General features: G+C 44.8%; 1 protein-coding gene across 47 annotated transcripts in view; it reads right to left on the bottom strand.

Annotated features, from left to right (window-relative positions):
* Window positions 1-25,427, bottom strand: part of LIMCH1 (LIM and calponin homology domains 1) — a 222,385-nt gene that overhangs the window by 89,372 nt on the left and 107,586 nt on the right. For all 47 annotated transcript variants that reach the window (XM_083459670.1, XM_083459681.1, XM_083459715.1 and 44 more), the window contains 2 exons: window positions 10,505-10,611; window positions 3,814-3,844 (listed from right to left, as the gene is read on the bottom strand). In XM_083459670.1, coding sequence (XP_083315796.1) covers window positions 3,814-3,844; window positions 10,505-10,611 — 138 coding nt within the window. The remainder of the gene's footprint in view (window positions 1-3,813; window positions 3,845-10,504; window positions 10,612-25,427) is intronic.

Here is a 25,427-nt window from a genome sequence, read left to right as displayed (position 1 = left end):
GTTTGTTGTTCCCAGTGACTAGAGCAGGGGTTGGCAAACTACAGTCCCTGGGCCAGATCAGGCCCACCTGGGTCCTAAATCTGGCCCGCGCCACAAAGCTGGAACCCACCGCGAATCCGAGACTCCTGGAAATGGCGACAGGAGGAAGAGTCCGAGCGGCGGCGGCTCTGCCACTCAAACACCGTGCTTGGTTTACCTCAGCGCGGTGCAGGGATGTCTCTGCCAATCAAACACAGCGCCTGGTTTACCTCAGCGGCGTTTGATTGGCAGAGACGTCCCCACCTGCGCCGCACTGAGGTAAAGCAGGTGCAGCGTTTGATTGGCAGAGCCACTCAACCTCTTCCTCCTGTTGCCACCACCGCCCTGGTGCTCCTGTGGGCCAGAGAGTAGAGTGGACGACCACAGTGGTACCTTGGGTTAAATACTTAATTCGTTCCGGAGGTCCGTTCTTAACCTGAAACTGTTCTTAACCTGAAGCACCACTTTCGCTAATGGGGCCTCCCACTGCCGCTGCGCTGCCAGAGCACGATTTCTGTTCTCATCCTGAAGCAAAGTTCTTAACCTGAGGTAATATTTCTGGGTTAGCAGAGTCTGTAACCTGAAGCGTATGTAACCCAAGGTACCACTGTACTTAACCCGAGGTACTACTGTATGTTGGCCCCTTCCGTATGATCCATGTCGTGAGGTGAGGCTGTGCTCTGGAGTCTACTTCTGTAGGAAGTTACACCTGCAATCCATTATGATTGTTGTTGTTGTTGTTGTTTTAACATTTCAAAACTCAACTTTCTTCCTCCTCTTTCTGCGGTTCCTTAAATTTATTTTCCTGCATATTCCAAATTAACTTGTCATTCATTTATTCATCTATTTTAACTATATACTCTTATAAAACTGCATGTTATTACAATATTCCTGCCAATATACTTATCTGTTTACATTTTGTTTGCAAATATTCAATAAACCGTTTCCATTCTTTTATAAAAAGTTTGTTATCTTGATTTCTTACTTTTACGGCAACTTTTGCCATTTCTGCATATTCCATAAGTTTTTGTATCCATTCTTCTTTCGTCAGGACCTTTACAGCTGCAATCATAAGCACTTTCACTAGGATGTACCGTATTTTTCGCCGTATAGGACGCACTTTTTCCCCTCCAAAAATGAAAGGGAACTCTGTGTGCGTCCTATGGGGCGAATACAGGCTTTCGCTGAAGCTTGGAGAGCGAGAGGGGTCGGTGCGGATAGCAGCCTGCCCTGAAGCAGAGCGCCCCGCGCGCCGGGCAGATATCCGCAGCCTGGGGAGCCCTGTGGGAGTTCCCGCAGGGCTCCCTAAGCTGTGGATAGCAGCTTGCTGCACGGAGCGCTGGGCGCACTGAAGCAGAGCACCCCGCGCTTCAGGCAGACATCGGCCAGCCCCACAAGCTTGGGGGACAGCGGGGAGGCGGAGCGCCACCATACCGCTGTTCCCCAACCTGGTTTGTTTTCCCCGACCTGGTTTTCCCCCCCTTTATTTTCCCCCCAAAAAACTAGGTGCGTCCTTTGGGACGAAAACTACAGTAAGTCCCAATGGGATTTAAAGCAGAATCCTAAATATATTCACTGCCGTTTACATGGAAGTAAGCCTCAATGGGTTGATTCAAGTAAGCATGAGGTTGTAGTTTACACAACCCAATCATATGTTTGTTTACTGATTCACTGGTCCCGATTTCAATGGAGATCACTTCCAAGTAAACATACAAAGAGCTGCACTGCATGGCTATAACCATATAATAGTCACTGGCTTTTGCCGCAATAAAACTTGAAACTTGAACTTGAACTTGAGACACGTGTTTTAGACTCTCTTTGACTAATAGGTGTTCCAGAAAATCAGGGCTGTGACACAGATGTAAGAAGGCCAGACCTCCCATACTATGGTTGCTTTTACATACAGAAAATTGGATCAGGTGCTCCAAACACAGAACTCCATCAATGCCTAGTTTGGCCTACCATGGGAGTAGAATCATTGAAACATAGAATTGTAGAGTTGAAAGGGACCACAAGAGTCATCTGGCAATGCTGCAATCTTTTGTCAAATGTGGGGCTAAGTCACATTGAATTCAGTGAAATGTTTGTGCAAATAAGCATGCCTAGGATCAGGTCCAATGTCAAAATATTCAGAACAGGACTTTACTTTATTAAAAAACGAACTAGCAACATTTTTAAAGGTAAAATATAATGTCATTAAATGGGACGCGGGTGGTGCTGTGGGTTAAACCACAGAGCCTAGGACTTGCTGATCAGAAGGTCGGTGGTTTGAATCCCCACGACGGGGTGAGCTCCTGTTGCTCAGTCCCTGCTCCTGCCAACCTAGCAGTTCGAAAGCATGTCAAAGTGCAAGTAGATAAATAGGTACTGCTCTGGCAGGAAGGTAAATGGTGTTTCTGTGCACTGCTCTGGTTCACCAGAAGTGGCTTAGTCATACTGGCCACATGACCTGGAAGCTGTACACTGGCTCCCTCAGCCAATAAAGCGAGATGAGCGCCTCAACCCCAGAGTCGGCCACGACTGGACCTAATGGTCAGGGGTACCTTTACCTTTATAATGTCATTATCTAATTAAAACAATAAAGCAGCAACACTGGAAACATAATTATGGAGTTTCCTCCCCAAAGGCAACAGCTTGGTGACATCATTTCAAAATATTAGAAAGTATTTCTAATTTATTTATTTATTTTTTTAAATCTCACCAGGCTTTCAAAGGAGTAAATAATGTCTGCTGCTATTACTAGGCTTGGATTTAGGCTTATATTTAAAATGGAAATGTTTTAATCACATGTTCTTATTTGGTAGACTTGACTGAGAATCTCTTTTGGTTGGGAAGGATAGTTAGATGTATGTATTTTATATATGCACATCTATCTTTATGAATGTTTCTTTGAAAAGCAATACACCTGCCAATGAATGGCTTTTAGTAAATCTTGTTTACAGCAACTTCAGCATGCAACTGTTCCAAAAAGGCTCATGCACCGTTGGAGGAAAAACAATTACAATACTGATGACAGGAAGGGCAGGATAAAATGACAGTGGACTTTTTACCTGTGGCTGTGATTATGGGCTCGAAAAGTTATTACAGAAAGTTCTTGGCATTTCCCTGGAGTCTCCAAGGATGTCAGCCAAACGCAACTTGAATTCTCTGTAGTTTACAATTGACAGTATGAAAACCAGAAGTTTTGTCTGGCTTTAGATAGTTTATCTAACTCTGTGACCAACTGAATTTAAAGTTTCCTTCCTCACTGTACAATCCCCAAACTGTTTCTGCTGTCACTGGTTTCAATCAACAAGGCGACTGGCTAGAAAAGGCTGCTTTGAAACTACAATCCCTGAAGGACAACACAGAAACAAAGGGAGGTTTGCTGTTGTGATGGGGGGGGGGGGAATGACAGTCCTGCAAAGTTTCTATAGCACTATTTAGATTTAAACATCAAAGCTTTTTCTGGAAGTGTCAGACACATCTCTATTAACCTAACAAAAATCCAAGTTAGCCTTTGCAACAACAGCAGAAAGGAAACCAAACACAGTTTTGTTTTTTTAAAATATGGTTTAAACAAAAGCAGAAAACCTTGCTGGTGTCTAAGGGAGTTAAGCTATTTCCTAACTGAAGCGAGAGCAAAGATAGCTTTCCACAGCAGCACCACAGATCATGAATTGCAGCAAGACAAAGTGCATGCCAACACACAAAAGCTCTTTTCAGCTACACAACCACATCTGCGTTTCAAGCTCAGTCTGGGGCAACAAAACCATCCATAGCTGCGAGAGGGGGAAACATGCAACAAGTACTTACATTTTTCAGCTTTCTGCTACAGTCAAGATTCCTGGATGTGCAGGCACAACAAGAAAGGAGAGAGAAATATCAGAAACGAGAAACTCTTTCCAAGAGCTTGTATTATGCAGTCGGTCACATGTTCCCCCTAACAAAAGCCTGCAGGATGTGTCTGCTGGTTAGAAACACATGAAGGGAAGATAGAGAGCAATCATTCATTTGGTTTATAGCATGAAAACATGCTCCCAATGTTACCAGAGTCAACAAAGCTACAAAATAATGCAGGTTAGCAGCCCTTCCTCAATGGAACTAAACCAGTGCAAACACACACACACACACAGGCAAATTGTGCCCAGTATCTTTCTCAATTTATTAACTTTTGTTTGTGTTTACTTGTTTATAAGGTTGACAAATCAGGTGGACAGCAAGAGAGAGGCTGGTGGACTGGAATCCATTTGCGGGTTTGACACCAGCTCCACTGACTCAGATTGGTTTGCTGACATATAAATGGGAACGAGTCCCATCAATGACTGGATGTACCCATCTCCACCGTCTGCCAATGAAACAGGCTCTTTCCTAACCTAGCTCATAAGAAATGTGTCAGTCTTTCAGGCGTCGTAAAATCCAGCTTGCTCGTGCAATTCTAGTGTAGTAGCTGAGATTGTGAGTGAGAAGTCCCTGGTGCAAATCTCGCTTCAGCCAAGAAGTCTACAGGTGACTTTAGGCAAATCACTATCTCAGCCTCAAGCTCCTATTTGTAGTAGGGAGATAACACTTAGCTACTTTCGGGGTTGTTGCACAGATGAGGACAAGAATGTACCCTATTCGGGTGTCAGAGCTACTCCTATAACATGGGTAGGCAAACTAAGGCCCAGGGGCCGAATCTGGCCCAATCGCCTTCTAAATCCGGCCTGCGGATGATCCGGGAATCAGTGTGTTTTTACATGAGTAGAATGTGCCCTTTTATTTAAAATGCATCTCTGGTTTATTTGTGGGGGATAGGAATTTGTTCATCCCCCCCCAAATATAGTCCAGCCCCCCACAAGGTCTGAGGGACAGTGGGCCGGCCCCCTGCTGAAAATGTTTGCTGACCCCTGTCCTATAACAAAGCGTACATTGGAGCAGAGGGCATCTGCCAAGCCTTGCACTTACCAGCTGGCAAGCTTACCAGCTGAAGGAGAAGGAAGGGCCAGATGGCAGGCACGGTGCAAGGACACCGCCAGGAACTCCAAATTGGCTCCACTGGTGTGCTTGCCCTGCCCACCCTAACACCTCACCCCTCCTGGTAAGAAGCGGGGACTCCCCTAGCAGGAAGCTGGGTTAAGTGCCACTGTTGGACTGGTCAGAGTTCAAAACTGTACAGTGATACTTCACGAGCAGAGGAATATCCCAGCTCCAGCTCCAGCTCTTTGCCCTGAAGCCCATGGAAGGCTGTAAAAATGTAGTCATGGCTGGGGATTAGCTACTTTGCCCACTCCAGAGTTGGTTCACACAAATATAGCTAGAGTGGTACATGCTCCAGTTATCTCCAGTTTGGACTACTGTAATGTGTTCTACGTGGGGCTACCTTTGAAGGTGACCCGGAAACTACAAATAATCCAGAATGTGGCAACTAGACTGGTGACTGGCAGTGGCCGCCGAGACCATATAACACCGCTCCTGAAAGACCTACATTGGCTCCCAGTACGTTTCCGAGCACAATTCAAAGTGTTGGTGCTGACCTTTAAAGCCCTAAATGGCCTTGTCCGAGTATACCTGAAGGAGCATCTCCACCCCCACTGTCCACCCTCACCCTTCAGCCCGGACACTGAGGTCAAGTGCCGAGGGCCTTCTGTCAGTTCCCTCCCTGCGAGAAGTGAGGTTATAGGGAACCAGGCTGAGGGCCTTCTCGGTGGTGGCGCCCGCCCTGTGGAACGCCCTCCCATCAGATGTCAAGGAAATAAACAACTAATCTGACTTTTAGAAGACATCTAAAGGCAACCCTGTTTAGGGAAGTTTTAAATGTTTGATGTTTTATCGTGTTTTTAATATAATGTTGAGAGCCACCCAAAGTGGCTGGGGAAACCCAGCCACATGGGCTGGGCATAAATAAATCATCATCATCATCATCATCATCATCACTAACAACCGGCTAGGGCAAATAACATTTTGCTAAAGCACTTCGTAAATGCTACGGATTACCCTCTATCCTCATTGCCATTTTGCACGGTCATGTTTTGAGGTCATTCTGCCTCCTTTTGGCGGCACTGCTCCCATCCCCCCCCCAAAAAAATCACAACCATCTGTGCTCCATTCTATGTACTTTGCCTGGAATGGCTGCTTATCCAGTCATGGGGTAAGCAGCTGCTTCCTTCAGTGGCCTGGGAGGGTCATCTGTGTAGACCTGTGTCTTGTGGAGGAACCATTAATCCTGGGCCTGACCCTGTTATGAGCAGCCCTCCACCAGGTGGGCTGTGAGGGATATACATCCAAGGCCTCTGCCAAGTCCAACTTACATCTGAAATCAATCAAGTTGTGGCCATGTTTTTAAATCCCAGAACGTTGTCTGTCCAGTTATCTCACCTTCACAGGCTAGGCCCTGCTCCCTGGGGAGGGGTCACTGTGACTGGGTCCGCAATGAACACTCGCCTGCACAGACATAAATGGGATTTGGCATGCCATGGCAATATTACATGTCAAGTACAGAAGTGCACAGGCTTGGGCCACAAGTCAGGAATGTGAGCGTTAGACAGAAGACTACTGTTCTTTGACAGTTCATCTTCCGGGAAACAGCTGGGTTAAGATTTTGTGGGAAGTCACAGCTAGTCAAGAGAACCTGGGATGACGTCCGATGTCAGTGCACCTTCCTCTAGCAGCCAATTTGATTCGGTTTGGCTTCTACTTGACTCTTGAGCTAAGTCTAGATAAACAGCACAGCCTGTGACCCTCCAGATAACAGCATTTACACTGCTGAGTGAAATCCAGAGGTTGCGCTGACGGGTGGGGACACATTTTTAAATGCTATATGAGCAAATAAAGGACAGTCGCTGGGGTAACAGAGAAACAAATAAAATACCATGGGTCTTAGCCATTTTACGTTCCTGAATCAAAACTTGTTTAGAACGCAGAGACCTGAAAGGAAAGCTGGGGAGAAGGGTCCCTTCTGCTGGCCTAAGATACATGGAAGGTTCCAGGCCGCTAGAGCTGAAACGGTTGAGTGTTGCTGTAATCAGGAGTGCCAAGAAAACTGCTTTTGGTTTCTGGGAGGGACATCCAGGGACCTCATGAAGGATCTTTTAGTAAGGGTTGGCTTCATGGGTGACCATACTATGTCCAAAGGAAGCTAATGTTGCTTGTTTCCAATTCCTTCTACAGTGGTACCTCAGTTCTCAAACGAAATCCGTTCTGGAAGCCCATTCAGCTTCCGAAACATTCGAAAACCGAGGCGTGTCTTCCCATCGGTTACAAGAGCTTCTTGTACTCAGTGGAAGCTGCGTTGCACGTTGGGGTTCCGAAAAACATTCGTAAATGGAAGCATTTCGAGAACTGAAATGTACGACAATGGAGGCGTTCAGGAACTGAGGTTCCATTGTATTCTGAAGGAGGGCTCATAGTTCTAGGTAACACAATCATCATGTTGCCAAAACTGCAGAGCCCACTATAGGCAGGATCAAGTGTTGGGGAAATCATGCGATTTGAAGTAAGAGCAGATGAGGTCTGCTATGGAAAAGAGGAATTCTTCAGCCAACTCTCCAAGATCTAAAGCCAGAAAGTGGATCAATATAGGAACTCAATCATGAGGTTTCTGCGTTCAGTTCCAGATACTGCTTAGGGCTGGCATTGGTTTTACCAGGATTCAGCCCTGCCCCATGTGTTTTTCAAGTTCTCACAAGGGATTCTTACTCACCCTTTCAGAACTGGGGCCTTAGTTGTCTGAGTGGACCCAGTGATCAGTGGACTCCACAACTAATCCTTGCTGGATAAACTAGATTGCTCCAAGGGAATGATCCAAATGTGATCAGTGCAGCCCTGGGCCTGAACAGAACTTGAATGTGAGACAATATTGGAACTGTGTTTGCACACAAACAGCTGGAGCAAACTGGGAGAACGGCAGGGATAAACATCACCAATAAAAACATAGCTATTTATCCCCACTACTTTGGAAGGGCAGTGTTTGTTGCTGTGTGTATATGAGTGGGTGGGTGGCAAGGGACAGCTATTTTGCTGAATTCCTTCTCTCTCATGCACACTCAGACGCACTGTCTACCATTTTCATCAAAAGCTAAACAGGCTGATGGTTTGTTTAATCATAGGGCCATCAAGCTTTTGAGGATCCTTTAATGAGCACTATAAACCATCTTGAAAGCCCCTTTAATCTGCAACAACAAGGTACTTAATTTCTCTGCCTACTTAGAAGCATTGGTAGCATAAATATGAACAAGTGCCATAAATTTAAGCTGCTTTTTTCAAACAAATGCTTTAATCTCAATACCACCCTAGCATACATTTTCAAAGCATCAGGTTATATTTTAATCAAGACTGGAATTTAGACCTTTCAGTGCCCCAGGCAAAATGTTAAAGCTACAGTAAATATTTTGCACAGGATTCTGGTTCCATTGAGCTGGGCAGCCCTTTTCGCTCATCTCACTGGGACTTTCCAAGCCCCATGTGGGGAGGAGGTCCCCCTTCACATGCCCCATAACATCTCAGACATGCCTGACCGCTTGGTATCACCATTCTTTATGCACCTCTCTGGGAATCCATGAACCAGCATTTTGATTATGGCATTCTGCCACCCACCCAAGCACCACCCCTACTCCTGCTTGGCCTGCTCATCATTTTCAGCAGCTTCCGTGTCCCCTTTCTTGTTACGTGCATCTTCCAGTGACATTTGGACCTCGTTGCTTCCTGGATCAGTTCCTGTGCTCCTGGGTACAAAAGAATTCCCTGCCTTTGCTAATACAACAAGAAGTGCTTCATCGGCAGCAGTCTAAGCAGGGGCAGAGGAAGTGGGGTGCGGTGGGGGCAGACCACCCCGGGTGTCTTCGCTGAGGGGGGAGACATTTGGCGTGCCGCCCACCTGCGACTCCCAAGCCTACCCTGAGCCACCGGAGGAAGGGGGGAGCTGCGCCACTTTGCCAGCGGCATTGCCCCCTTTTCCCCTTCATTTTGACAGCTCGTGGGAGGCTTGGGAGTTGGGGAGGGTGGCGCACCGAATGTCCGCCATTGGCGGCTCACTCCGCCCCCCGGCTGCAGGGCACGCACACTACTTTGTGCACTCGAGTGGCTATCCGGCGCCCCTCAAGAGCATGCTCCGCCCCCCTCGGGAGTGCGCTCCGTCCTGGGCAGCGCGGGCATATGCTCTGCTGCTGAGTCCAGGGTAGAGTGTAGCGCACAGATCTTTTTTTAAAAAAACAAGAAAACTGGTCTCCCTTTAGTGATCCTCTAACTCATGGGTATGGGGACATGGGTGGTGCTGTGGTCTAAACCACAGAGCCTAGGGCTTGCAGATCAGAAGGTTGGCAGATTGAATCCCTGCGACGGGGTGAGCTCCCGTTGCTCGGTCCCTGCTCCTGCCCACCTAGCAGTTCGAAAGCATATCAAAGTGCAAGTAGATAAATAGGTACTGCTCCGACGGGAAGGTAAACGGTGTTTCCATGCACTGCTCTGGTTCTCCAGAAGCGGCTTCGTCATGCTGGCCACATGACTTGGAAGCTGTCTGCAGACAAATGCCGGCTCCCTCGACCTATAGAGATGAGCGCCACAACCCCAGAGTTGTCCGTGACTGGACCTTTTAACTCATGGGTAGGCAGACTAAGGCCCGGGGGCCGGAACCAGCCCAATCGCCTTTTAAATCCGGCCCACGAACAATCTGGGAATCAGCGTGTTTTTACATGAGTAGAATGAGCCCTTTTATTTAAAATGCATCTCTGGGTTATTTGTGGGGCATAGAAATTCATTCATTCCCCCCCCCCAAAAAAATATAGTCTGGCCCACCACAAGGTCTGAGGGACAGTGGACCGGCCTGACCCCTGCTCTAACTCAGCTTTTACAAATTTTTGAATTGTTAAATGGATCTTTTAAAAAAAGAATTTCAGTTTGATGAGAAAATGGGGACAGAGCAGACTTCTGAATGAATGTGAAACTGGTATAAAACCAGCTAAAAAAAATGATCCCTCCGTTCCTTCTTAGGATCTACCACTGGCACAAGAATACGGCAGATAGAGTAGGCTAGAGAAAGCCATGAATCTTGAAATTCTACACACCTTTCCACATAGGAAAAAATATATTATAGATATAATAAAAGGTAAAGGTAAAGGTAAAGGTACCCCTGCCCGTACGGGCCCAGTCGTGTCCAACTCTAGGGTTGTGCGCCCATCTCACTTAAGAGGCCGGGGGCCAGCGCTGTCCAGAGACACTTCCGGGTCATGTGGCCAGCGTGACGAAGCTGCTCTGGCACGCCAGCACCAGCGCAGTGCATGGAAACACCGTTTACCTTCCCGCTATAAAGCGGTACCTATTTATCAACTTGCACTTAGGGGTGCTTTCGAACTGCTAGGTGGGCAGGAGCTGGGACCGAAAGACGGGAGCTCACCCCGCCGCGGGGATTCGAACCGCCGACCATACGATTGGCAAGTCCTAGACGCTGAGGTTTTACCCACAGCGCCACCCGCGTCCCTACAGATATAATGCAGGCATGTAATTCCAGAAATGTAGGTGTTGTGTTACTTACCTGACTGTTGCTTTGCTTGAGTTGTCCTGCAGGTCTACCGGGTCAAAAAGTTGAGATTCTTTAAGCCCCAATTCCTTACAGCCTCTTAAGAACAAGGCAATATTGTCCTGAAATGAAGCAAGCAAAATTGATGTTGTCTTGTAATAGCAGAAGATTATCTCCTTCCCCTTCCTAACCTAGATCACCTGCATGATTCCTAGTTTACTTAGTCTTCCAAATCTGGACCCAACATGTAGCTTTGTTATGTAATAAAGTAAAGTTTTGAAATATAAACTCAAATGCATCATATCTATCCATAGCTGTAGGGGTTTCACTGGTCCTCATTCTTTGTAGAAAAAAACTGTGACATTTTTGTGACTAGCTTATATAAAAACCACAAGACATATACCCAGAGATCTATGAAGTTTGCAAGCGAGGAACAGGAGGTCACAATTTTTACCTATGAACAAGCAAAGGACCCACTCGCCCCTTTGCAGAGAGGGTTGGGCAGATTTCAGGCCTGCAGGATCTACTTTGTTTTTTACTTGAACCCTGCGATGCATCAACTGTACAAAAACATAACAGGTGACATCCTTTGTGTGGTGATCTGAAATATATCTAGCTCAGTGAGATCTTGGAAGAGATGGCGCAATAAGCGTGCTTGAGTTACAGGTAGGCCAGAGCAGGGGCTAGTCCCCTTAACTATTAATTTTTGAGGGTATAGGGTACTTAAGTTGGCTAACACAAGAGTGGATTTCATTAAGGGCTGGCCTATCTTTTCTCTCCAGAATCCAACTACAAGTGCGATACTCACTCAACATAGTGGCAATAATGAGTGTCACCACGACACTATGACAAAATAAATGGCATATTTTTTGCTTTTGCTGCTTGTAAAATTATAGCACAGGTAGATACTTTATAGGTTTGGTTGATTATTCATGTCTGTATTGTGGCAAAATGTAACTTATTTGCAAACGTGCATTCTGAAGCCACTTCTGTTTTATCTCCACCGATGGCTAGTGCAAAATACAAATCAGATTTGACAACAGAATAATTCACTCATATTGTGATATTTATTTTCAGCTGGCCCTCCATCTATTTAATGTAAAACAAAAACAAAACAAAAAACTCCAGAGGGAAGACAATTGTTAACTCTTATTTTAAGTCTCAACTACCCCTGGGATTTCTTTTGCATAACCAGGGACTTACTGAGGAAAACTGTCCCTCCTTTGGAGCTTGTCTGTTCCTTTTCAACCTCATTGTTTGTTTTGTACTTCTACAGTTTCGCAAGAGTTGCACTCTTTATTATTTCAGTGTGCAGTGATCAGTTCACTAATCGCAATGGCATTTGGCATGCCAGCATCAGCACACTCACAGCTTGCAGTCACTGCCAGCCTCGTTGCAAAAATCCTAGACTGAACTTTTACAGACTTCCATGTTCTCTGAATTCAGCCCATAGTCCAGAAGCCGGAAAGTGAAGGCAAGGGCTAAAAGAAATAAGTCCTTCTTCCACAGAAGGAAGTGTATACTGATGAACTTTTGACTATTTTCCACCTTTCCTCCCATACCTCTGAACCCTGCGGCATTCTGCAAGGGGGATGACAGCTACACTAATGTCAATTGGAGAGGGGGAAATGTTTATTACATTTCGTTCCGCCCATCTCCCGGTGCAACTCACACATGAGCCATCCTGTTTTAGTTTCACAGCCACTCTGTGAGATAAGTGACACCCAAAGACACCCACAACAAGATTCATTTATACCTGAGGTGGGATTCAAAAAAACCCTAGGCTTCCTGTTGAAATCCAACGTGTTGCCCCTAAACCACAGTCAATCTGAAGGGTTGCAGAAAGAGTCTCCCGTTGATGTATAATTTCTCCACTTTCCCCAGGCTTCCTTCTTACTATCTGCAAGAATTTTCTAAAGACCTTTATGGATGAAATTAGCTTTCTGTGTGTATTTGTGCAGGGAGGGGAATGCTTCCTTGTTGATATTTTGAGTAGAATGGTCAGGTTTAGATATTTTGCTGATCAGAACCAACCTAAAAGGGGAATAAAAGTTAGATACAAGGGTGTTTACAGCATTATTTGTTATTTATTTTATCATGATTTATTGAAATTGTATCTCTCAAAAGAGCATCAGGCCAGCTAGGCTAGGTACACAGTGCTTTTTCTTTTTACATGGCGGAGCAATGAAACATGTGGTAACATTTGGAAACACTCAACCAATAGGTGGGTCCCATTATACACTCCATATATATATATATACACACATACACATACACACACAGTGGTACCTCGGGTTAAGTACTTACCGTATTTTTTGCACCATAACACTCACTTTTTTCCTCCTAGAAAGTAAGGGGAAATGTCTGTGCGTGTTATGGAGGGAATGCCTACGGGTGGCATGCCTACGGATTTTCCTCCTCTAAAAACTACGTGCGTGTTATGGTCGGGTGCGTGTTATAGAGCGAAAAATACGGTAAATCATTTTGGAGGTCCGTTCTTAACCTGAAACTGTTCTTAACCTGAAGACCACTTTAGCTAATGGGGCCTCCTGCTGCCGCCGTGCCGCCGGAGCACGATTTCTGTTCTCATCCTGAAGCAAAATTCTTAACCAGAGGTACTATTTTTGGGTTAGCAGAGTCTGTAACCTGAAGCATATGTAACTGAAGCGTAAGTAACCTGAGGTACCACTGTGTGTGTGTGTGTATACACACACACACACACACACACACACACACACACACATACACACACACATATATATATATACACACACACACACAATTTTCAGTTATATACATTTCAATAGTTTTACAATTATTTTAACTTTTCAAAACTCAACTTCCCTTCCCTTTCTGTGGCTCCTTAAATTTATTTTTTAATCTTTCCTGCATATTCCAAATTAACTTTATTAACTTATTAACAAATGAACAAATTATTTATTCATCTACTTGAAAGATATACTCTTATAAAACTGCAGGTTATTACAATATTCCTGCCAATGTTCTTATCTGTTTACAATTTGTTTGTAAATATTCAATAAACCATTTCCATTTTTTTATAAAAAGTTTGAAATCTTGATTTCTTATTTCCCCCCCGGTAAGTTTTGCCATTTCTGTATATTCCACAAGTTTTTGTATCCATTCTTCTTTCGTTGAGACTTCTTCTTCTTTCCATTTTTGGTCAAATACCCACCATACACACTTGAGCAGTTGGTGTTCTCAAATGGAGAACAAATGGATAGGGATGGCTCCCATTCTTTCCTTCCACCTATGAGGAGATCTTGCAGACATTACCACTGTGGTGCGAGAGGTTAACTACCCCTCACACTGATACAGGAACGTGGTGTTACAGAGGTTGTGCACCAGCCTCAATCTCTGCCAAGTGGTAGCAAGATTCCAGGGAGTTTCAGGCACTCACCCAGGGTTGTGTTTCCACTGGGAAAGCAAGGCACAGCAGAATCTAGTGTCTTTAAGAAATATGGTTTATTGTACACATCTTTACAGCTGGAAGCCTTTAATGCAGGGGGTGCAGAACATTATGGCCTAAGAGAATCCCTCGTTGCTCCTCTCATAGCTTCAGCAACACTGGGCCAGTCATGATGACCCCTGGTCTCTCGGTGCAGCCTCCTCCAGCCATCACCACATGGAGTTCTCCGACTTCCTCCTACATTCTTCCCAGAATGCCTTGCCAAACGCAACCCCTCCTCTTCTGAAGCTTGCCCCCCTTCTCCAGACCTCTGTTTTTTAAATGGATACCATCACGCCCCCGTTACCTTGGCAACCTCCGTTTCCCAGACCCAAGCATCTTCCTTTGATGGGCTATCAACACATTTGCCATGCTAAATAAATAGCATTCCAGGGGAGGACTCTCAGCACTCAGTAATTTCTAGCATCCAGGTAATTTCTAACATCCACTAACTCCTTCTAATTGTGGGCACTTTTGGACTCCCAAACACTGGTATCCCAAACCTGTAACAGTATAAAGGGGACCAAAATCATAGAGCATAACTGTTAAGTTGTGGGTGAACATATCAGACGACACAGCGATTCTCCAAACAGCTCTTGTTTATTCACAGGCCAGAACAAAACTGAACTGAAGGCTTCAGCCAACCTGCTTATATAGAGCTCCAGTACAATGTAACTGTAACAACTTTCTGTAACTATCCAATCACCGAACGTCACTTTCAATCCCTTATTTGCATATGTAGACCTGAACTATCTACAGTATCCCCCTGCTGGCCCAGGGTGAGAACTTCAGTACATAACAATAACGGATGAAGTAACCACACGAAACCACCACCCACAACAGGAAGCTCTCCTCACCATAGCTGTCAATGTTTCCCTTTTTTAAAGGGAAATTCCCTTATTCCGAATAGGATTCCTCGCAAGAAAAGGGAAAAGTTGACAAGTGTTGAAAAGTAGACATTTCAAGATGACAACGAACACCACATAAAATGCTTAAACATGAACTGTATCGCCAGCCGGCAAGTTTTAAAAAGCTTCTTTTAAAACACAGGGCTGTTATTAACGCAACTATATTTCTTCCTTCTCGCCTTGTGCTTCCCCCCCTCCCCATCAAATTAAGCAACATTATCTTTCATTTGACAGCCAACCTTTACACGTATCCATTATACCCACTGAAGATGGTCTCCTCAAGAGCAAACCAGAGAGGCCTGCCAGTAGCCACCACACGCCTACCAAATCGTTATTCCCAAATGGCAAGCAGCGAAGTAGCTACAGCTGCCCAGAAAAAGCAAATGGGTTCATTCCTGCTCAGGTTCACGACCTCCGAAAGGGAAGAGCAACAGATTCCTTTCCTCTTTTAAAATTAAACATCTACTTCTTACAAGCCAAAGAATGCGACCCATAATCTCTTAATAGTTTAGGCACTCTCCACCTCTGCCAACGCCAACAAAACAAAATTGTGTTGCTGTGGGATAGCCACACTTTCAACATTTTCCACTCAGGGTTTTGCAGCTTTTGTGTGTGTCAGCGTTATATAAAACAAAGCCTATGGGAAAAAGTCAACACACAAACAACTTCTTGTTCAATAACAATTTTCTTACTACTTTTGAAATAACAGCAAAACTGACAAACGAAAGATACTTCCATAATTCTTGTAGCAATATGAAGATAATTAACAATTACAGTACAGTGATACCTCAGGTTGCATACGCTTCAGGTTACAGACTCCGCTAACCCAGAAATATTGCTTCAGGTTAAGAAGTTTGCTTCAGGATAAGAACAGAAATCATGTAGCGGTGGCGCAGCAGCAGCAGCAGCAGGAGGCCCCATTAGCTAAAGTGGTGCTTCAGCTTAAGAACAGTTTCAGGTTAAGTACAGACCTCCGGAACGAATTAAGTACTTAACCCGAGGTACCACTGTAATAATAATAATAATAATAATAATAATAATAATAATATTTTTTTAAAAAAATGTATTTTTAAAAAATATATATATTTATACCCTGCCCTCCACGGCCAGAGCCAGGCTCAGGGTGGCTAACACCAGTAAAATTTAAAATTACAGTAAAAACATAATAGGGAAAAACCCCACCAATTTAAAATACAGGTTAAAATGCCATTTAAAATGCAGCCTCATTTTAAAAGTAGCCCATAGATCAAAACCATAAGAGGAGATAAACATAAGGGTCAGACTGAGTCCAAACCAAAGGCCAGGCAGAACAGCTCTGTCTTGCAGGCCCTGTGGAAAGATATCAAATCCTGCAGGGCCCTAGTCTCTTGTGACAGAGCGTTCTACCAAGTCGGGGCTAGTACTGAAAAGGCCCTGGCCCTAGTTGAGACCAATCTAACCACCTTGCAACTTGGGACCTTCAAAATGTTGTCATTTGTGGACCTTAAGGTCCTCCGTGGGGCATACCAGGAGAGGCGGTCCCATAGGTACATGGGTCCTAGGCCGCAAAGAGCCCCAAAAAATCACTGTAGTTTTGCAACCAGGGTTAAAACCAGTACAGTTCTTCAAATTCCATGGCATCTAGCTGTATTCAGACATAGACAGAACTTACTCCTTGATCTCAGGAACCATCCGGCAAAATTGGGTTGTGATGACTTTAGTAGTGCCCACATGCATGGCAAACAACAACTTTCTAAAATTGACAGCAGATTCTACAGGGCAAGAATTATAATTTTCCTATGTTCCTTATGTGATTTATGAATTATTGAGTTTTCAAAAATATTTTTTGTACCGAAGATTTGCTTACACAAGCCTTTTCCTGAGGAACAAAGAGGACCGCATCCAGCTTTCACCCCTTATTTTTGTTTTCGTCTTTTCAAGGGAAACTTTCCAAGGTATTGTGATCTTCTCCTGAGAAGCCTCAACTAAAAGAGTTCCGTCAAAACCATGTCAAAATCTACTCTTTAAGCCAGTTCATATGTCTAAAACAAGCATTAAAACATTATGGGGGGGGGGTGACTGTTCGAGAGATTGTGTAATGGCATTCATGAAAAATTAAGTGCTTAATTTGTGATCAGATAAAAACTATGGACAAAAAAGAGAGAGAGAGAGAGAGAGAGAGAGAGCATTTGAGGCCAACCGGAACAAATTACCAATTCAATCTGATGCTAACTTGCTGGCAGGATGGATGGACCAGAAAGCACACACACAAGTGTGACCAACAAGGTGGGGTGAGCTACACCCCACAGTCGTATTTAGATTTGAATCCCACTATCAAAACATTACAATGAATAAATAGTTTTCACAGGTGTGCCAAGAGTCAAGGCTCCAGCTAAAGGGATGCTTTTGGATCTCATTGCATAGAAAGTAAGGGGAGGGAATTTAAACCAGGTGGCATTTCTCCTTCTATAGCCCCCGACAGAAAGTGCTCACATACTACTGTCCTTGTGGGGCAGCGGAAGGAGTGGGCAAGAAGGGTCAAATGTTCCCTGCTAAGAGCTGATCCACAAACATTTGGAATAAGTAAAGCTGCTGGGACTGTACCACTTCAGATTTCAGGGGGTGGAGGAGAAGAAGAGAACTGCATTTCCCAATCTAAAAATAAAAAAATAAATGCCTGCCCTTAGGTTCTGCTCCAGCATCTCTTGACTTTCTAGTTTTCTACATGCAAGAAGTACGGGAGAGCATCTTAATCTCGAGGCCGTGGGTTTGAACCTCATGTTGCACACAACATTCCTGCGTTGTGGGGCTGGGCTAGAGGACTCTGTGCCCCTCTTCCAACTCTACAGTTCTATGATTCTATGATACGTCATATGCATCGTAAGATAGGGTTGCCATAATAATAATAATAATTTATTATTTATACCCCGCCCATCTGGCTGGGTTTCCCCAGACACTCTGGGCGGCTTCCAACAGAATATTAAAATACAATAACCTATTAAACATTAAAAGCTTCCCTAAACAGGGCTGCCTTCAGTTGTCTTCTAAAAGTCTGGTAGTTGTTTTTCTCTTTGACATCTGGTGGGAGATCATTCCACATGGTGGGCGCCACTACTGAAAAGGCCCTCTGCCTGGTTCCCTGTAACTTGGCTTCTCGCAGCGAGGGAACTGCCAGAAGGCCCTCGGAGCTGAACCTCAGTGTCCGGGCAGAACGATGGGGGTGGAGACACTCCTTCAGATATACTGGACTGAGGCCATTTAGGGCTTTAAAAGACAGCACCAACACTTTGAATTGTGCTCGGAAACGTACTGGGAGTCAGTGTAGGTCTTTCAATATCAGTGTTATATGGTCTCGGCGGCCGCTCCCAGTCACCAGTCTAGCCATATTCCAAAAAATGAAAATCCGGACAAAGTTGTTGAGTTTTTTTGGGGGGGGGGGCATCTCCCCTCCAAAAAAAATTCATTTGGGGGCTTTTCTTTGATTATTTTTTTTAATCACCCTACTTGCCATACGTCCGGGTTTCACCAGACATTTTGCTTGTTCAGCAAAAATCCACCCGGATGCCATTTTTCTGAGCAATTCCCGGGCATGTCCAGGAAATCCTGGGCTTATGGCAGCCCTATCATAAGAGGCTCTCTAGTGAGATACACCAGGGACTGAAGGCACAAGGACCTGGCTGTAACCTAACAGATGGTCTGTAACTCAAGTTAGAGAGTCTTCCCCAGCCTGTATCCCTATAGATACTTTGGATTTTCAACTCCCAGCCCCTAACCATTAGCCATGCCAGTGGGAACTGATGGGAGCGGAAGCCCAAAACATCTGGAGGGCACTAGGTTGAGCAAGGCTGGTCTGTGGAGTGAAGCAAGACAAGGCAGACAGGAAGGCAAGGAGGGTAGTAAATCTAGCAGCAATTCAATATCTGCTGTACTTCAACACAAGTATAAATAAAGGAAAGTAATAGTGCTACTCTATTCTGCCTTGGTCGGACCACACCTGGAGTACTGTGTCCAGTTCTGGGCACCACAATTTAAGAAGGATGTTGTCAAGCTGGAATGTGTGCAGAGGAGGGCAACGAAGATAATCAAGGGTCTAGAAGCCAAGCCTTATGAGGAATGGTTGAAGTTTAGCTTGGAAAAGAGGAGACTAGGAGGAGATATGATAGTCACCTTCAAATATCTTCAGGGATGGAGCAAGACTGTTTTCTCCTGCTCCGGATGGTAGGACTCAAACCAATGAAATCAAGTTAAAAAGAAAGGAGATTCCGACTATAATAATAATAATTTATTATTTGTACCCCGCCCATCTGGCTGGATTTCCCCAGCCACTCTGGGCGGTTTCCAACAAAGATGAAAGATACACTAAAATGTCACATATTAAAAACTTCCCTGAACAGGGCTGCCTTCAGATGTCTTCTGAATGTCAGGTAGACGTTTATCGCTTTGACATCTGATGGGAGGGCGTTCCACAGGGCGGGCGCCACTACCGAGAAGGCTCTCTGCCTGGTTAAACATCTGGAAGAACTTTCTAACAGTAAGAGCTGTTCAACTGTGGAACAGGCTCCCATGAGGGGTGGTGATCTACTTGAGATTCCTACATTGCAGGGGGTTGGACCCTCGGGATCCCTTTGATTCTATGAAGAAACAATCTGCACAGCTTAAGGAGATACGGCAGGTTTAACAGGAGAAGATGAAGCCCCACTGAAGTTGTCCCTTCTGTTTTGTGACCAGCTGTTGAGCTATTAAGGTTCAGCCTGATCATCCCACTGCAGTACCTCCTTCTAGCCAGCTGCACCAGGGAGCTGACAACAGAATTAGGGCATCAGTGGCTCTTTCCACCGGCAGGTGGTCATGATGGAGTATGGAGTAGCCAAGTCCAACATGCCTTGCACAAGTGATCCCTGGTACATGGTTTGCTGCAGGCATGTGGAGAATAGCCATCCTCCTCCTGGATGTTCCTGGCAACAACTGCCATGGGTTTTTAGTACGCACCTTCAAGAATCCACAGGCTATACCCTGACAGTCACAAAACCATGTTTGTGGCTGACCTCTCCAGGCCAAATGTAACATACGCAGCAGCCCTTAAGACTATCCAGAGATGCAGCAAAACAATGAAGCTCACTTAATCACGGCTAGCATAAGAACAAAGGAAGAACTTGGGGCATTTCAAGCTGTGCATTTCATAATACTGTTAGCAGCTCCCATCAGATGTTTTTCTTCATTAGGCTCTTCCTGTGACCCTTCAGGAGGCAGGAGTGCCAAAATGATCAGGGCAAAGCAGCCTGAGTTGTTTTGCCTTCAGCTGTGTGTTTATCACTTGCCCTGGTCAGCTCTTTCTCTTTACCCAAACGCTTCCAGAAAAACAGCAGTTAACCAAAAGCCCTTATAATCTAAACATGGTTCTCCCATATTGGAATTCTCTCCCAATATCTGAGCCAGTCGAATTTGCAAAGCAACAGATGGAACCAAGGAAGGGAACTTGAAAGTGTAGATGAGAACCTTGGGCTGTTCTCAATGCAAAAGCTCCGGTTATCAAAGAGACAAGCGGCTTTCGTAAGCTAGGAGAAAAAAAGGACTTGGCTTTTCTGCAGTGGGAACTGCTGTTATGGAAATGGCCGGCCAAACTCTGGATGTGTGGACAAGGATCTCTCCCCCTCTTTCTCTCTCACGCACAGATTTCTCTTGGTTGGATCTTAAAAGTACAGATTATCTAGAAGTAAGATTTTGTTTCCTTCTTGTGGAAATGGGATTGCATATGCATGCACACACCCTCTCACACAGACTACACAGAATGACCAGCAATAGGAAACCAAATGTCCAGAAGGTGCGTGAAAACATGATTAAGGAATAAGACCGTTCTTTCACTCTGGTTCAGCAAGATCGAAATTACCTCTCCAAGTCCTGCTCAGTGATGCATCTATACCAGATATGGGGAATCTGCGACCCACCAGATATTGTCAGACAGTAGCTCCCAGCAGCCCCAGTCAGCATAGCTGCTGGTTAAGGGATGATGGGTGTTGGGAGTCCTACAACATCTGGAGTGCCACAGATTCCCCATCCCTGATCCATACAGCTGTGAGGCTGACTGTTGCTCACTTCTGGGTGTCAACATTCACTCCTGACCAGTCATTCCCACATCTCTTACACAAAACCACTGCTATTTTTTCCTAGAAAAAGAGGTACTGCGATTCACCTTGTTCTCTTATAATGGCAACGACGCCCACCTGAGCTAATAGTCCAAACTTATGAACAGCTTCACACTTTCACAGCCTGTGCTAGAATAAAAAAAGAAGGGGGGAGGGTAAATGTCCCTGGTATCTTCTGGGGAAGAGAAGGGTGGGAATTAAAATCTACAGGAAATTCTGGCATTTGTACTCCATGTCACTTTGTAAAAGGGCTTTTCTGTGCCGGAAGTGAGGTCCGGTGAGTTCCCACTGAAAAAAAGCCCTGCACATAGCAATCATGAATCCTTAGCCATCAAAGCATGGATGCTTCCCCCACATGTAACCCAACATTTAGATTATCAATTAGAATCATAGAGTTGGAATGCAAGAATCTTTTTGCCCAACATGGGGTTCAAACCCACGACCCTGAGGTTAAGAGTCTCATGTCCTACCAACTGAGCTATCCTTTTAGTGCTATATTTTCTTTAACGCTCCTGCTATATCCATGGCTACAACACGTGAGCAGATAAGTCTGAGGTGTCCATCCATTGCCAAGCAACCTTTTACTTTAGCATCATGTTGAGACGCTACTCATCAATTCACTCCAGGGATTGTGATCAAGTAAATGGTGTGAGAAGACAGAGAGGTCTGGTGTAAGGTTCCTGATACGACAAAGACATTAAAGCCTTCTGATGAAAGTCACATTTCTGTGGGGTCTTCCCCTATGAAATTCCAGTGGGGAAGCAGCAAAGGCAAAGGATCAATAGCATTGTTCCCTTCCCCTCGCTAAGGGGCTAGGAAAGTAGTTTAGGAGGGGGTTCCCTACCAGGACAAACTTTGCTCATGTGCTCAAGACATTGATTCCATAAAACATATTTTGTTGCACTGTGCAAAATATGAGCAAGCCAGGGCTGAACTGATACTACCCTTGCTGGTACCTTTCCCAGGAAAATCAGAGGCTCACTATGTCAGGTTCCTATTGGAAAACCGGACAAATGCTAGAACATTAGCAGTGGCAAAGTTTTTATCGGTAGTTGCAAGAACAAATAATCCCTATATTCTGAACAAAATGCTTGTTTAACCTGGAGGTAGGCTGTATGAATTGTGTATTGCTTTGTAATAATTTGTTGGGTCTCTGGACCGTAATAAAGATTGATGATGATGATGTTTAGGAGGAGAGGGCAGGGTGACAGAAGGAGATGTACAAAGGTGCAACACTGGACAGGCAACACAATTTCTAGTTACTCTTCTTTTCCTTAGTTTGCTTTTCTTTTTAGTCATCCTTCAGGTGTGCACAGATAAAAGCTTTCTCAAAGTAGCCATGCATTTGCTGACATGAAGATTAAGCAGCATTAAGCAGCTAATAGTCCAAATTTAGGAACAGCTTCGCACTTTCACAGCCTGTGCTGCAACAAAAAAGAAGGGGGGGGAATGTCCCTGGTATCTTTTGGAGAAGGGAAGGGAAGGGTGGGAATTAAAACCTACAGGAAATTCTGGCATTGCTACTCCATGTAACTTTGTAAAAGGGCTTTTCTGGGCTCATATCCATTATGAAAAAAAGACTGGGACCAAGAAAGAAATTTGCTTTGAGGAGTTTTTCTGACAAGGCTCCCTTTCTGTTCAAAACAGCTGCTGTCAGATGACTCAATGATTCCCCCCTTTTCTCATTTATTTCCATAAGCTGAGTCCTAAGCAACAGTGAAAGGCACTGGCCACAATCCAGCACTAGGTTAGTTAAATAAATGGGATTTAAGTATGCATAACCATATGCTAGATTGCAGCCATTTTATTTTCTCAGTGCAGGGCTGAGCAATGCGTATTCCATGCTTAACCTTAAAAAAAAAAAAACAGCAACAACTCTTGCTATCTGGTTTGTGCAAACTGGGCATATTTTCACACCTATTCTTACTTTGAATTTAATTCTACTTTCAAATGTAACATTTTTTAAAAAAATTATGAAAGCTGTTTGGTAACGGGGGGTTGGAGAGGGAAATGTACGTAGAAAGAAAAGGGGCTGGGGGCAAGCAAAATCAGCAAAAGGGTTTTAACACAAGTCTTTTTTGCTGCTGTTTATTTGTAAAGAGCTAAAAAGAGTGAGGGGGAGAGAATACCAATTAGAAATGAGCCAGGACAGAACAATGGCTGCCTGCAAATGGCAGTTAGCAAACCTGGAGGCCTGCCTTGGGAATGTGCACTCCTGCCCCAAATGTACTACCCCTTCCCAGGAGAAAATCTCCCCTCCTTTCTTAACACCCACCTCAAACCACTGTTAACATCAATGCCGACAAACTACTTACAGACCCTCCAAGTGTCCCTATTTCCCAGGGACGCCCCTGATTTAGAGAAACCATCCCGGTTTCTCATTTGATCCCAGAATGTCCTGCTTTTCCTTAGGAAGTAATAATAAAAATAATTAATAATAATTTAGTATTTATACCCCACCCATCTGGCTGAGTTCCCTCAGCCACTCTGGGCGGCTTCCAATCAAGTGTTAAAAACAGTACAGGATTAAATATTAAAAACTTCCCTAAACAGGGCTGCCTTCATTTGTCTTTTAAAGATAGGATAGCTGCTTATTTCCTTGACATCTGAAGGGAGGGTGTTCCACAGGGTGGGCGCCACTACCGAGAAGGCCCTCTGTCTGGTTCCCTGTAACCTCACTGCCAGAAGGCCCTCGGCGCTGGATCTCAGTGTCCGGGCTGAACGATGGGGGTGGAGACGCTCCTTCAGGTATAAGGACCGAGGCCGTTTAGGGCTTTAAAGGTCAGCACCAACACTTTGAATTGTGCTCAGAAACGTACTAGGAGCCAATGCAGATCTCTCAGGACCGGTGTTATGTGGTCCCGGCGGCCGCTCCCACTCACCAGTCTAGCTGCCGCATTCTGGATTAATTGCAGTTTCCGGGTCACCTTCAAAGGTAGCCCCACGTAGAGCGCATTGCAGTAGTCCAAGCGAGAGAAAACTAGAGCATGCACCACTCTGGCGAGACAGTCCGCAGGCAGGTAGGGTCTTAGCCTGTGTACCAGGTGGAGCTGGTAGACAGCCGCCCTGGAAACAGAATTAACCTGCGCTTCCATGGACAGCTGTGAGTCCAAAATGACTCCCATATTTTCCATATTTTCACTGGAGAAACGTTGGAGGGTATGGAGTTATCCGACCCCTGAGCTGTCTGAAGGCAATCCTGTATGGGGAAGTTTTGTTTAATATTTAATGTTTTATTATGTTTTGATATATGTTAGAAGATGCCCAGAGTGGCTGAGGCAACCCAGTAAGATGTGTGGGGTATAAATAGTACAATTATCATTATGGAATGGGACGCCCCTATTTTCATCGGAGAAATGTTGGAGGGTATATAATTATAGTTGAGGGGTGGGGTGGGGTGGGGATGTTGCTCTAGGGAAGAGACGATCCATTGGGTCTGTATTCCCAAGACTGGCTTCAGATCTGTTAAAAGTGTGGCTAGCCAAGCTACAATCATTATGGAAAACTCCGACAGGGATCCAACCATGGTCTACACAGCTGGTATCACACCTGCAAGAATAAGATATTACCAAGAACTGTGCTGTTGCAGATAAAGACAGATTTTGTGTACACAAAAGATCCTGGGGAAAGGGAGTTGATGATAAGGGCAATTTAGTTCCTTTATCTTTCCAGAACCATACACAAGGATAAATATAAGCCATGAGGGTTAAGTTAGGATTTGCAAACAAATGAAGCGGGCATTCATATATCACGTCATCTTTCCTTATCTAATGTCAACTTGAATGGCAGCAATGGGCAAATACAGAGCGTTCAATTGTCACAACTCATCTGGGGGTTCCACCCCCTTCAGAACCCAGATGTTACACAGCAAGCTTTTCTGAATGTTTATATTAATGACAAAAAAATATATGAGGACGGTGGTACCTTGTGGACCCAATATTGAGGGTAGTAATGGTGAATGCTTTAAAAAGAAGCATCCTTTTTTTAGCACTAAGCACCGGGCAGGAAAGCCATCCTGCAGGAAAGTAGTTTAATCCCAAAAGCAGGTTCATCTTACTGGTAGCTGAAGGTGCAACTCCTGCTGCATCAAATGCATTTGTGTCAAATCCTACAAAACCGCAACAAATTTTTCAGCAATGCCATATGCATTTTCACCAGCACAACAAGGATTATTTCCACTTTCCAGAAAACAGCAAACAAGAGCGAGGTGCAGCTCAATGAAACTGCATGCTCTTCCAATATACGAAACCATGGGACTCTCCAGAAGTTGTTGAACTCCCGTTCCCATCGATCGTCAGGAATGATGGGTGATGCAGTGCAACTTAAGGACCACAGATTCCCAACCCTGCACACAATTAAAGGTTTGCTTTAACTGACATCATTCACCGTTCACAGAGGCAAAACTGCCTGTCAACTCTTGCTAAAGTTGCTATAGTCCTCTG

The sequence above is a fragment of the Podarcis liolepis genome (assembly GCF_965112155.1).
Source record: "Podarcis liolepis genome assembly, chromosome: 9".
In the NCBI taxonomy this organism is placed as follows: domain Eukaryota; kingdom Metazoa; phylum Chordata; class Lepidosauria; order Squamata; family Lacertidae; genus Podarcis; species Podarcis liolepis.
The sequence above is the reverse complement of the archived record's forward strand: the minus strand, read 5'-3'. Positions and strand labels throughout refer to the sequence as shown.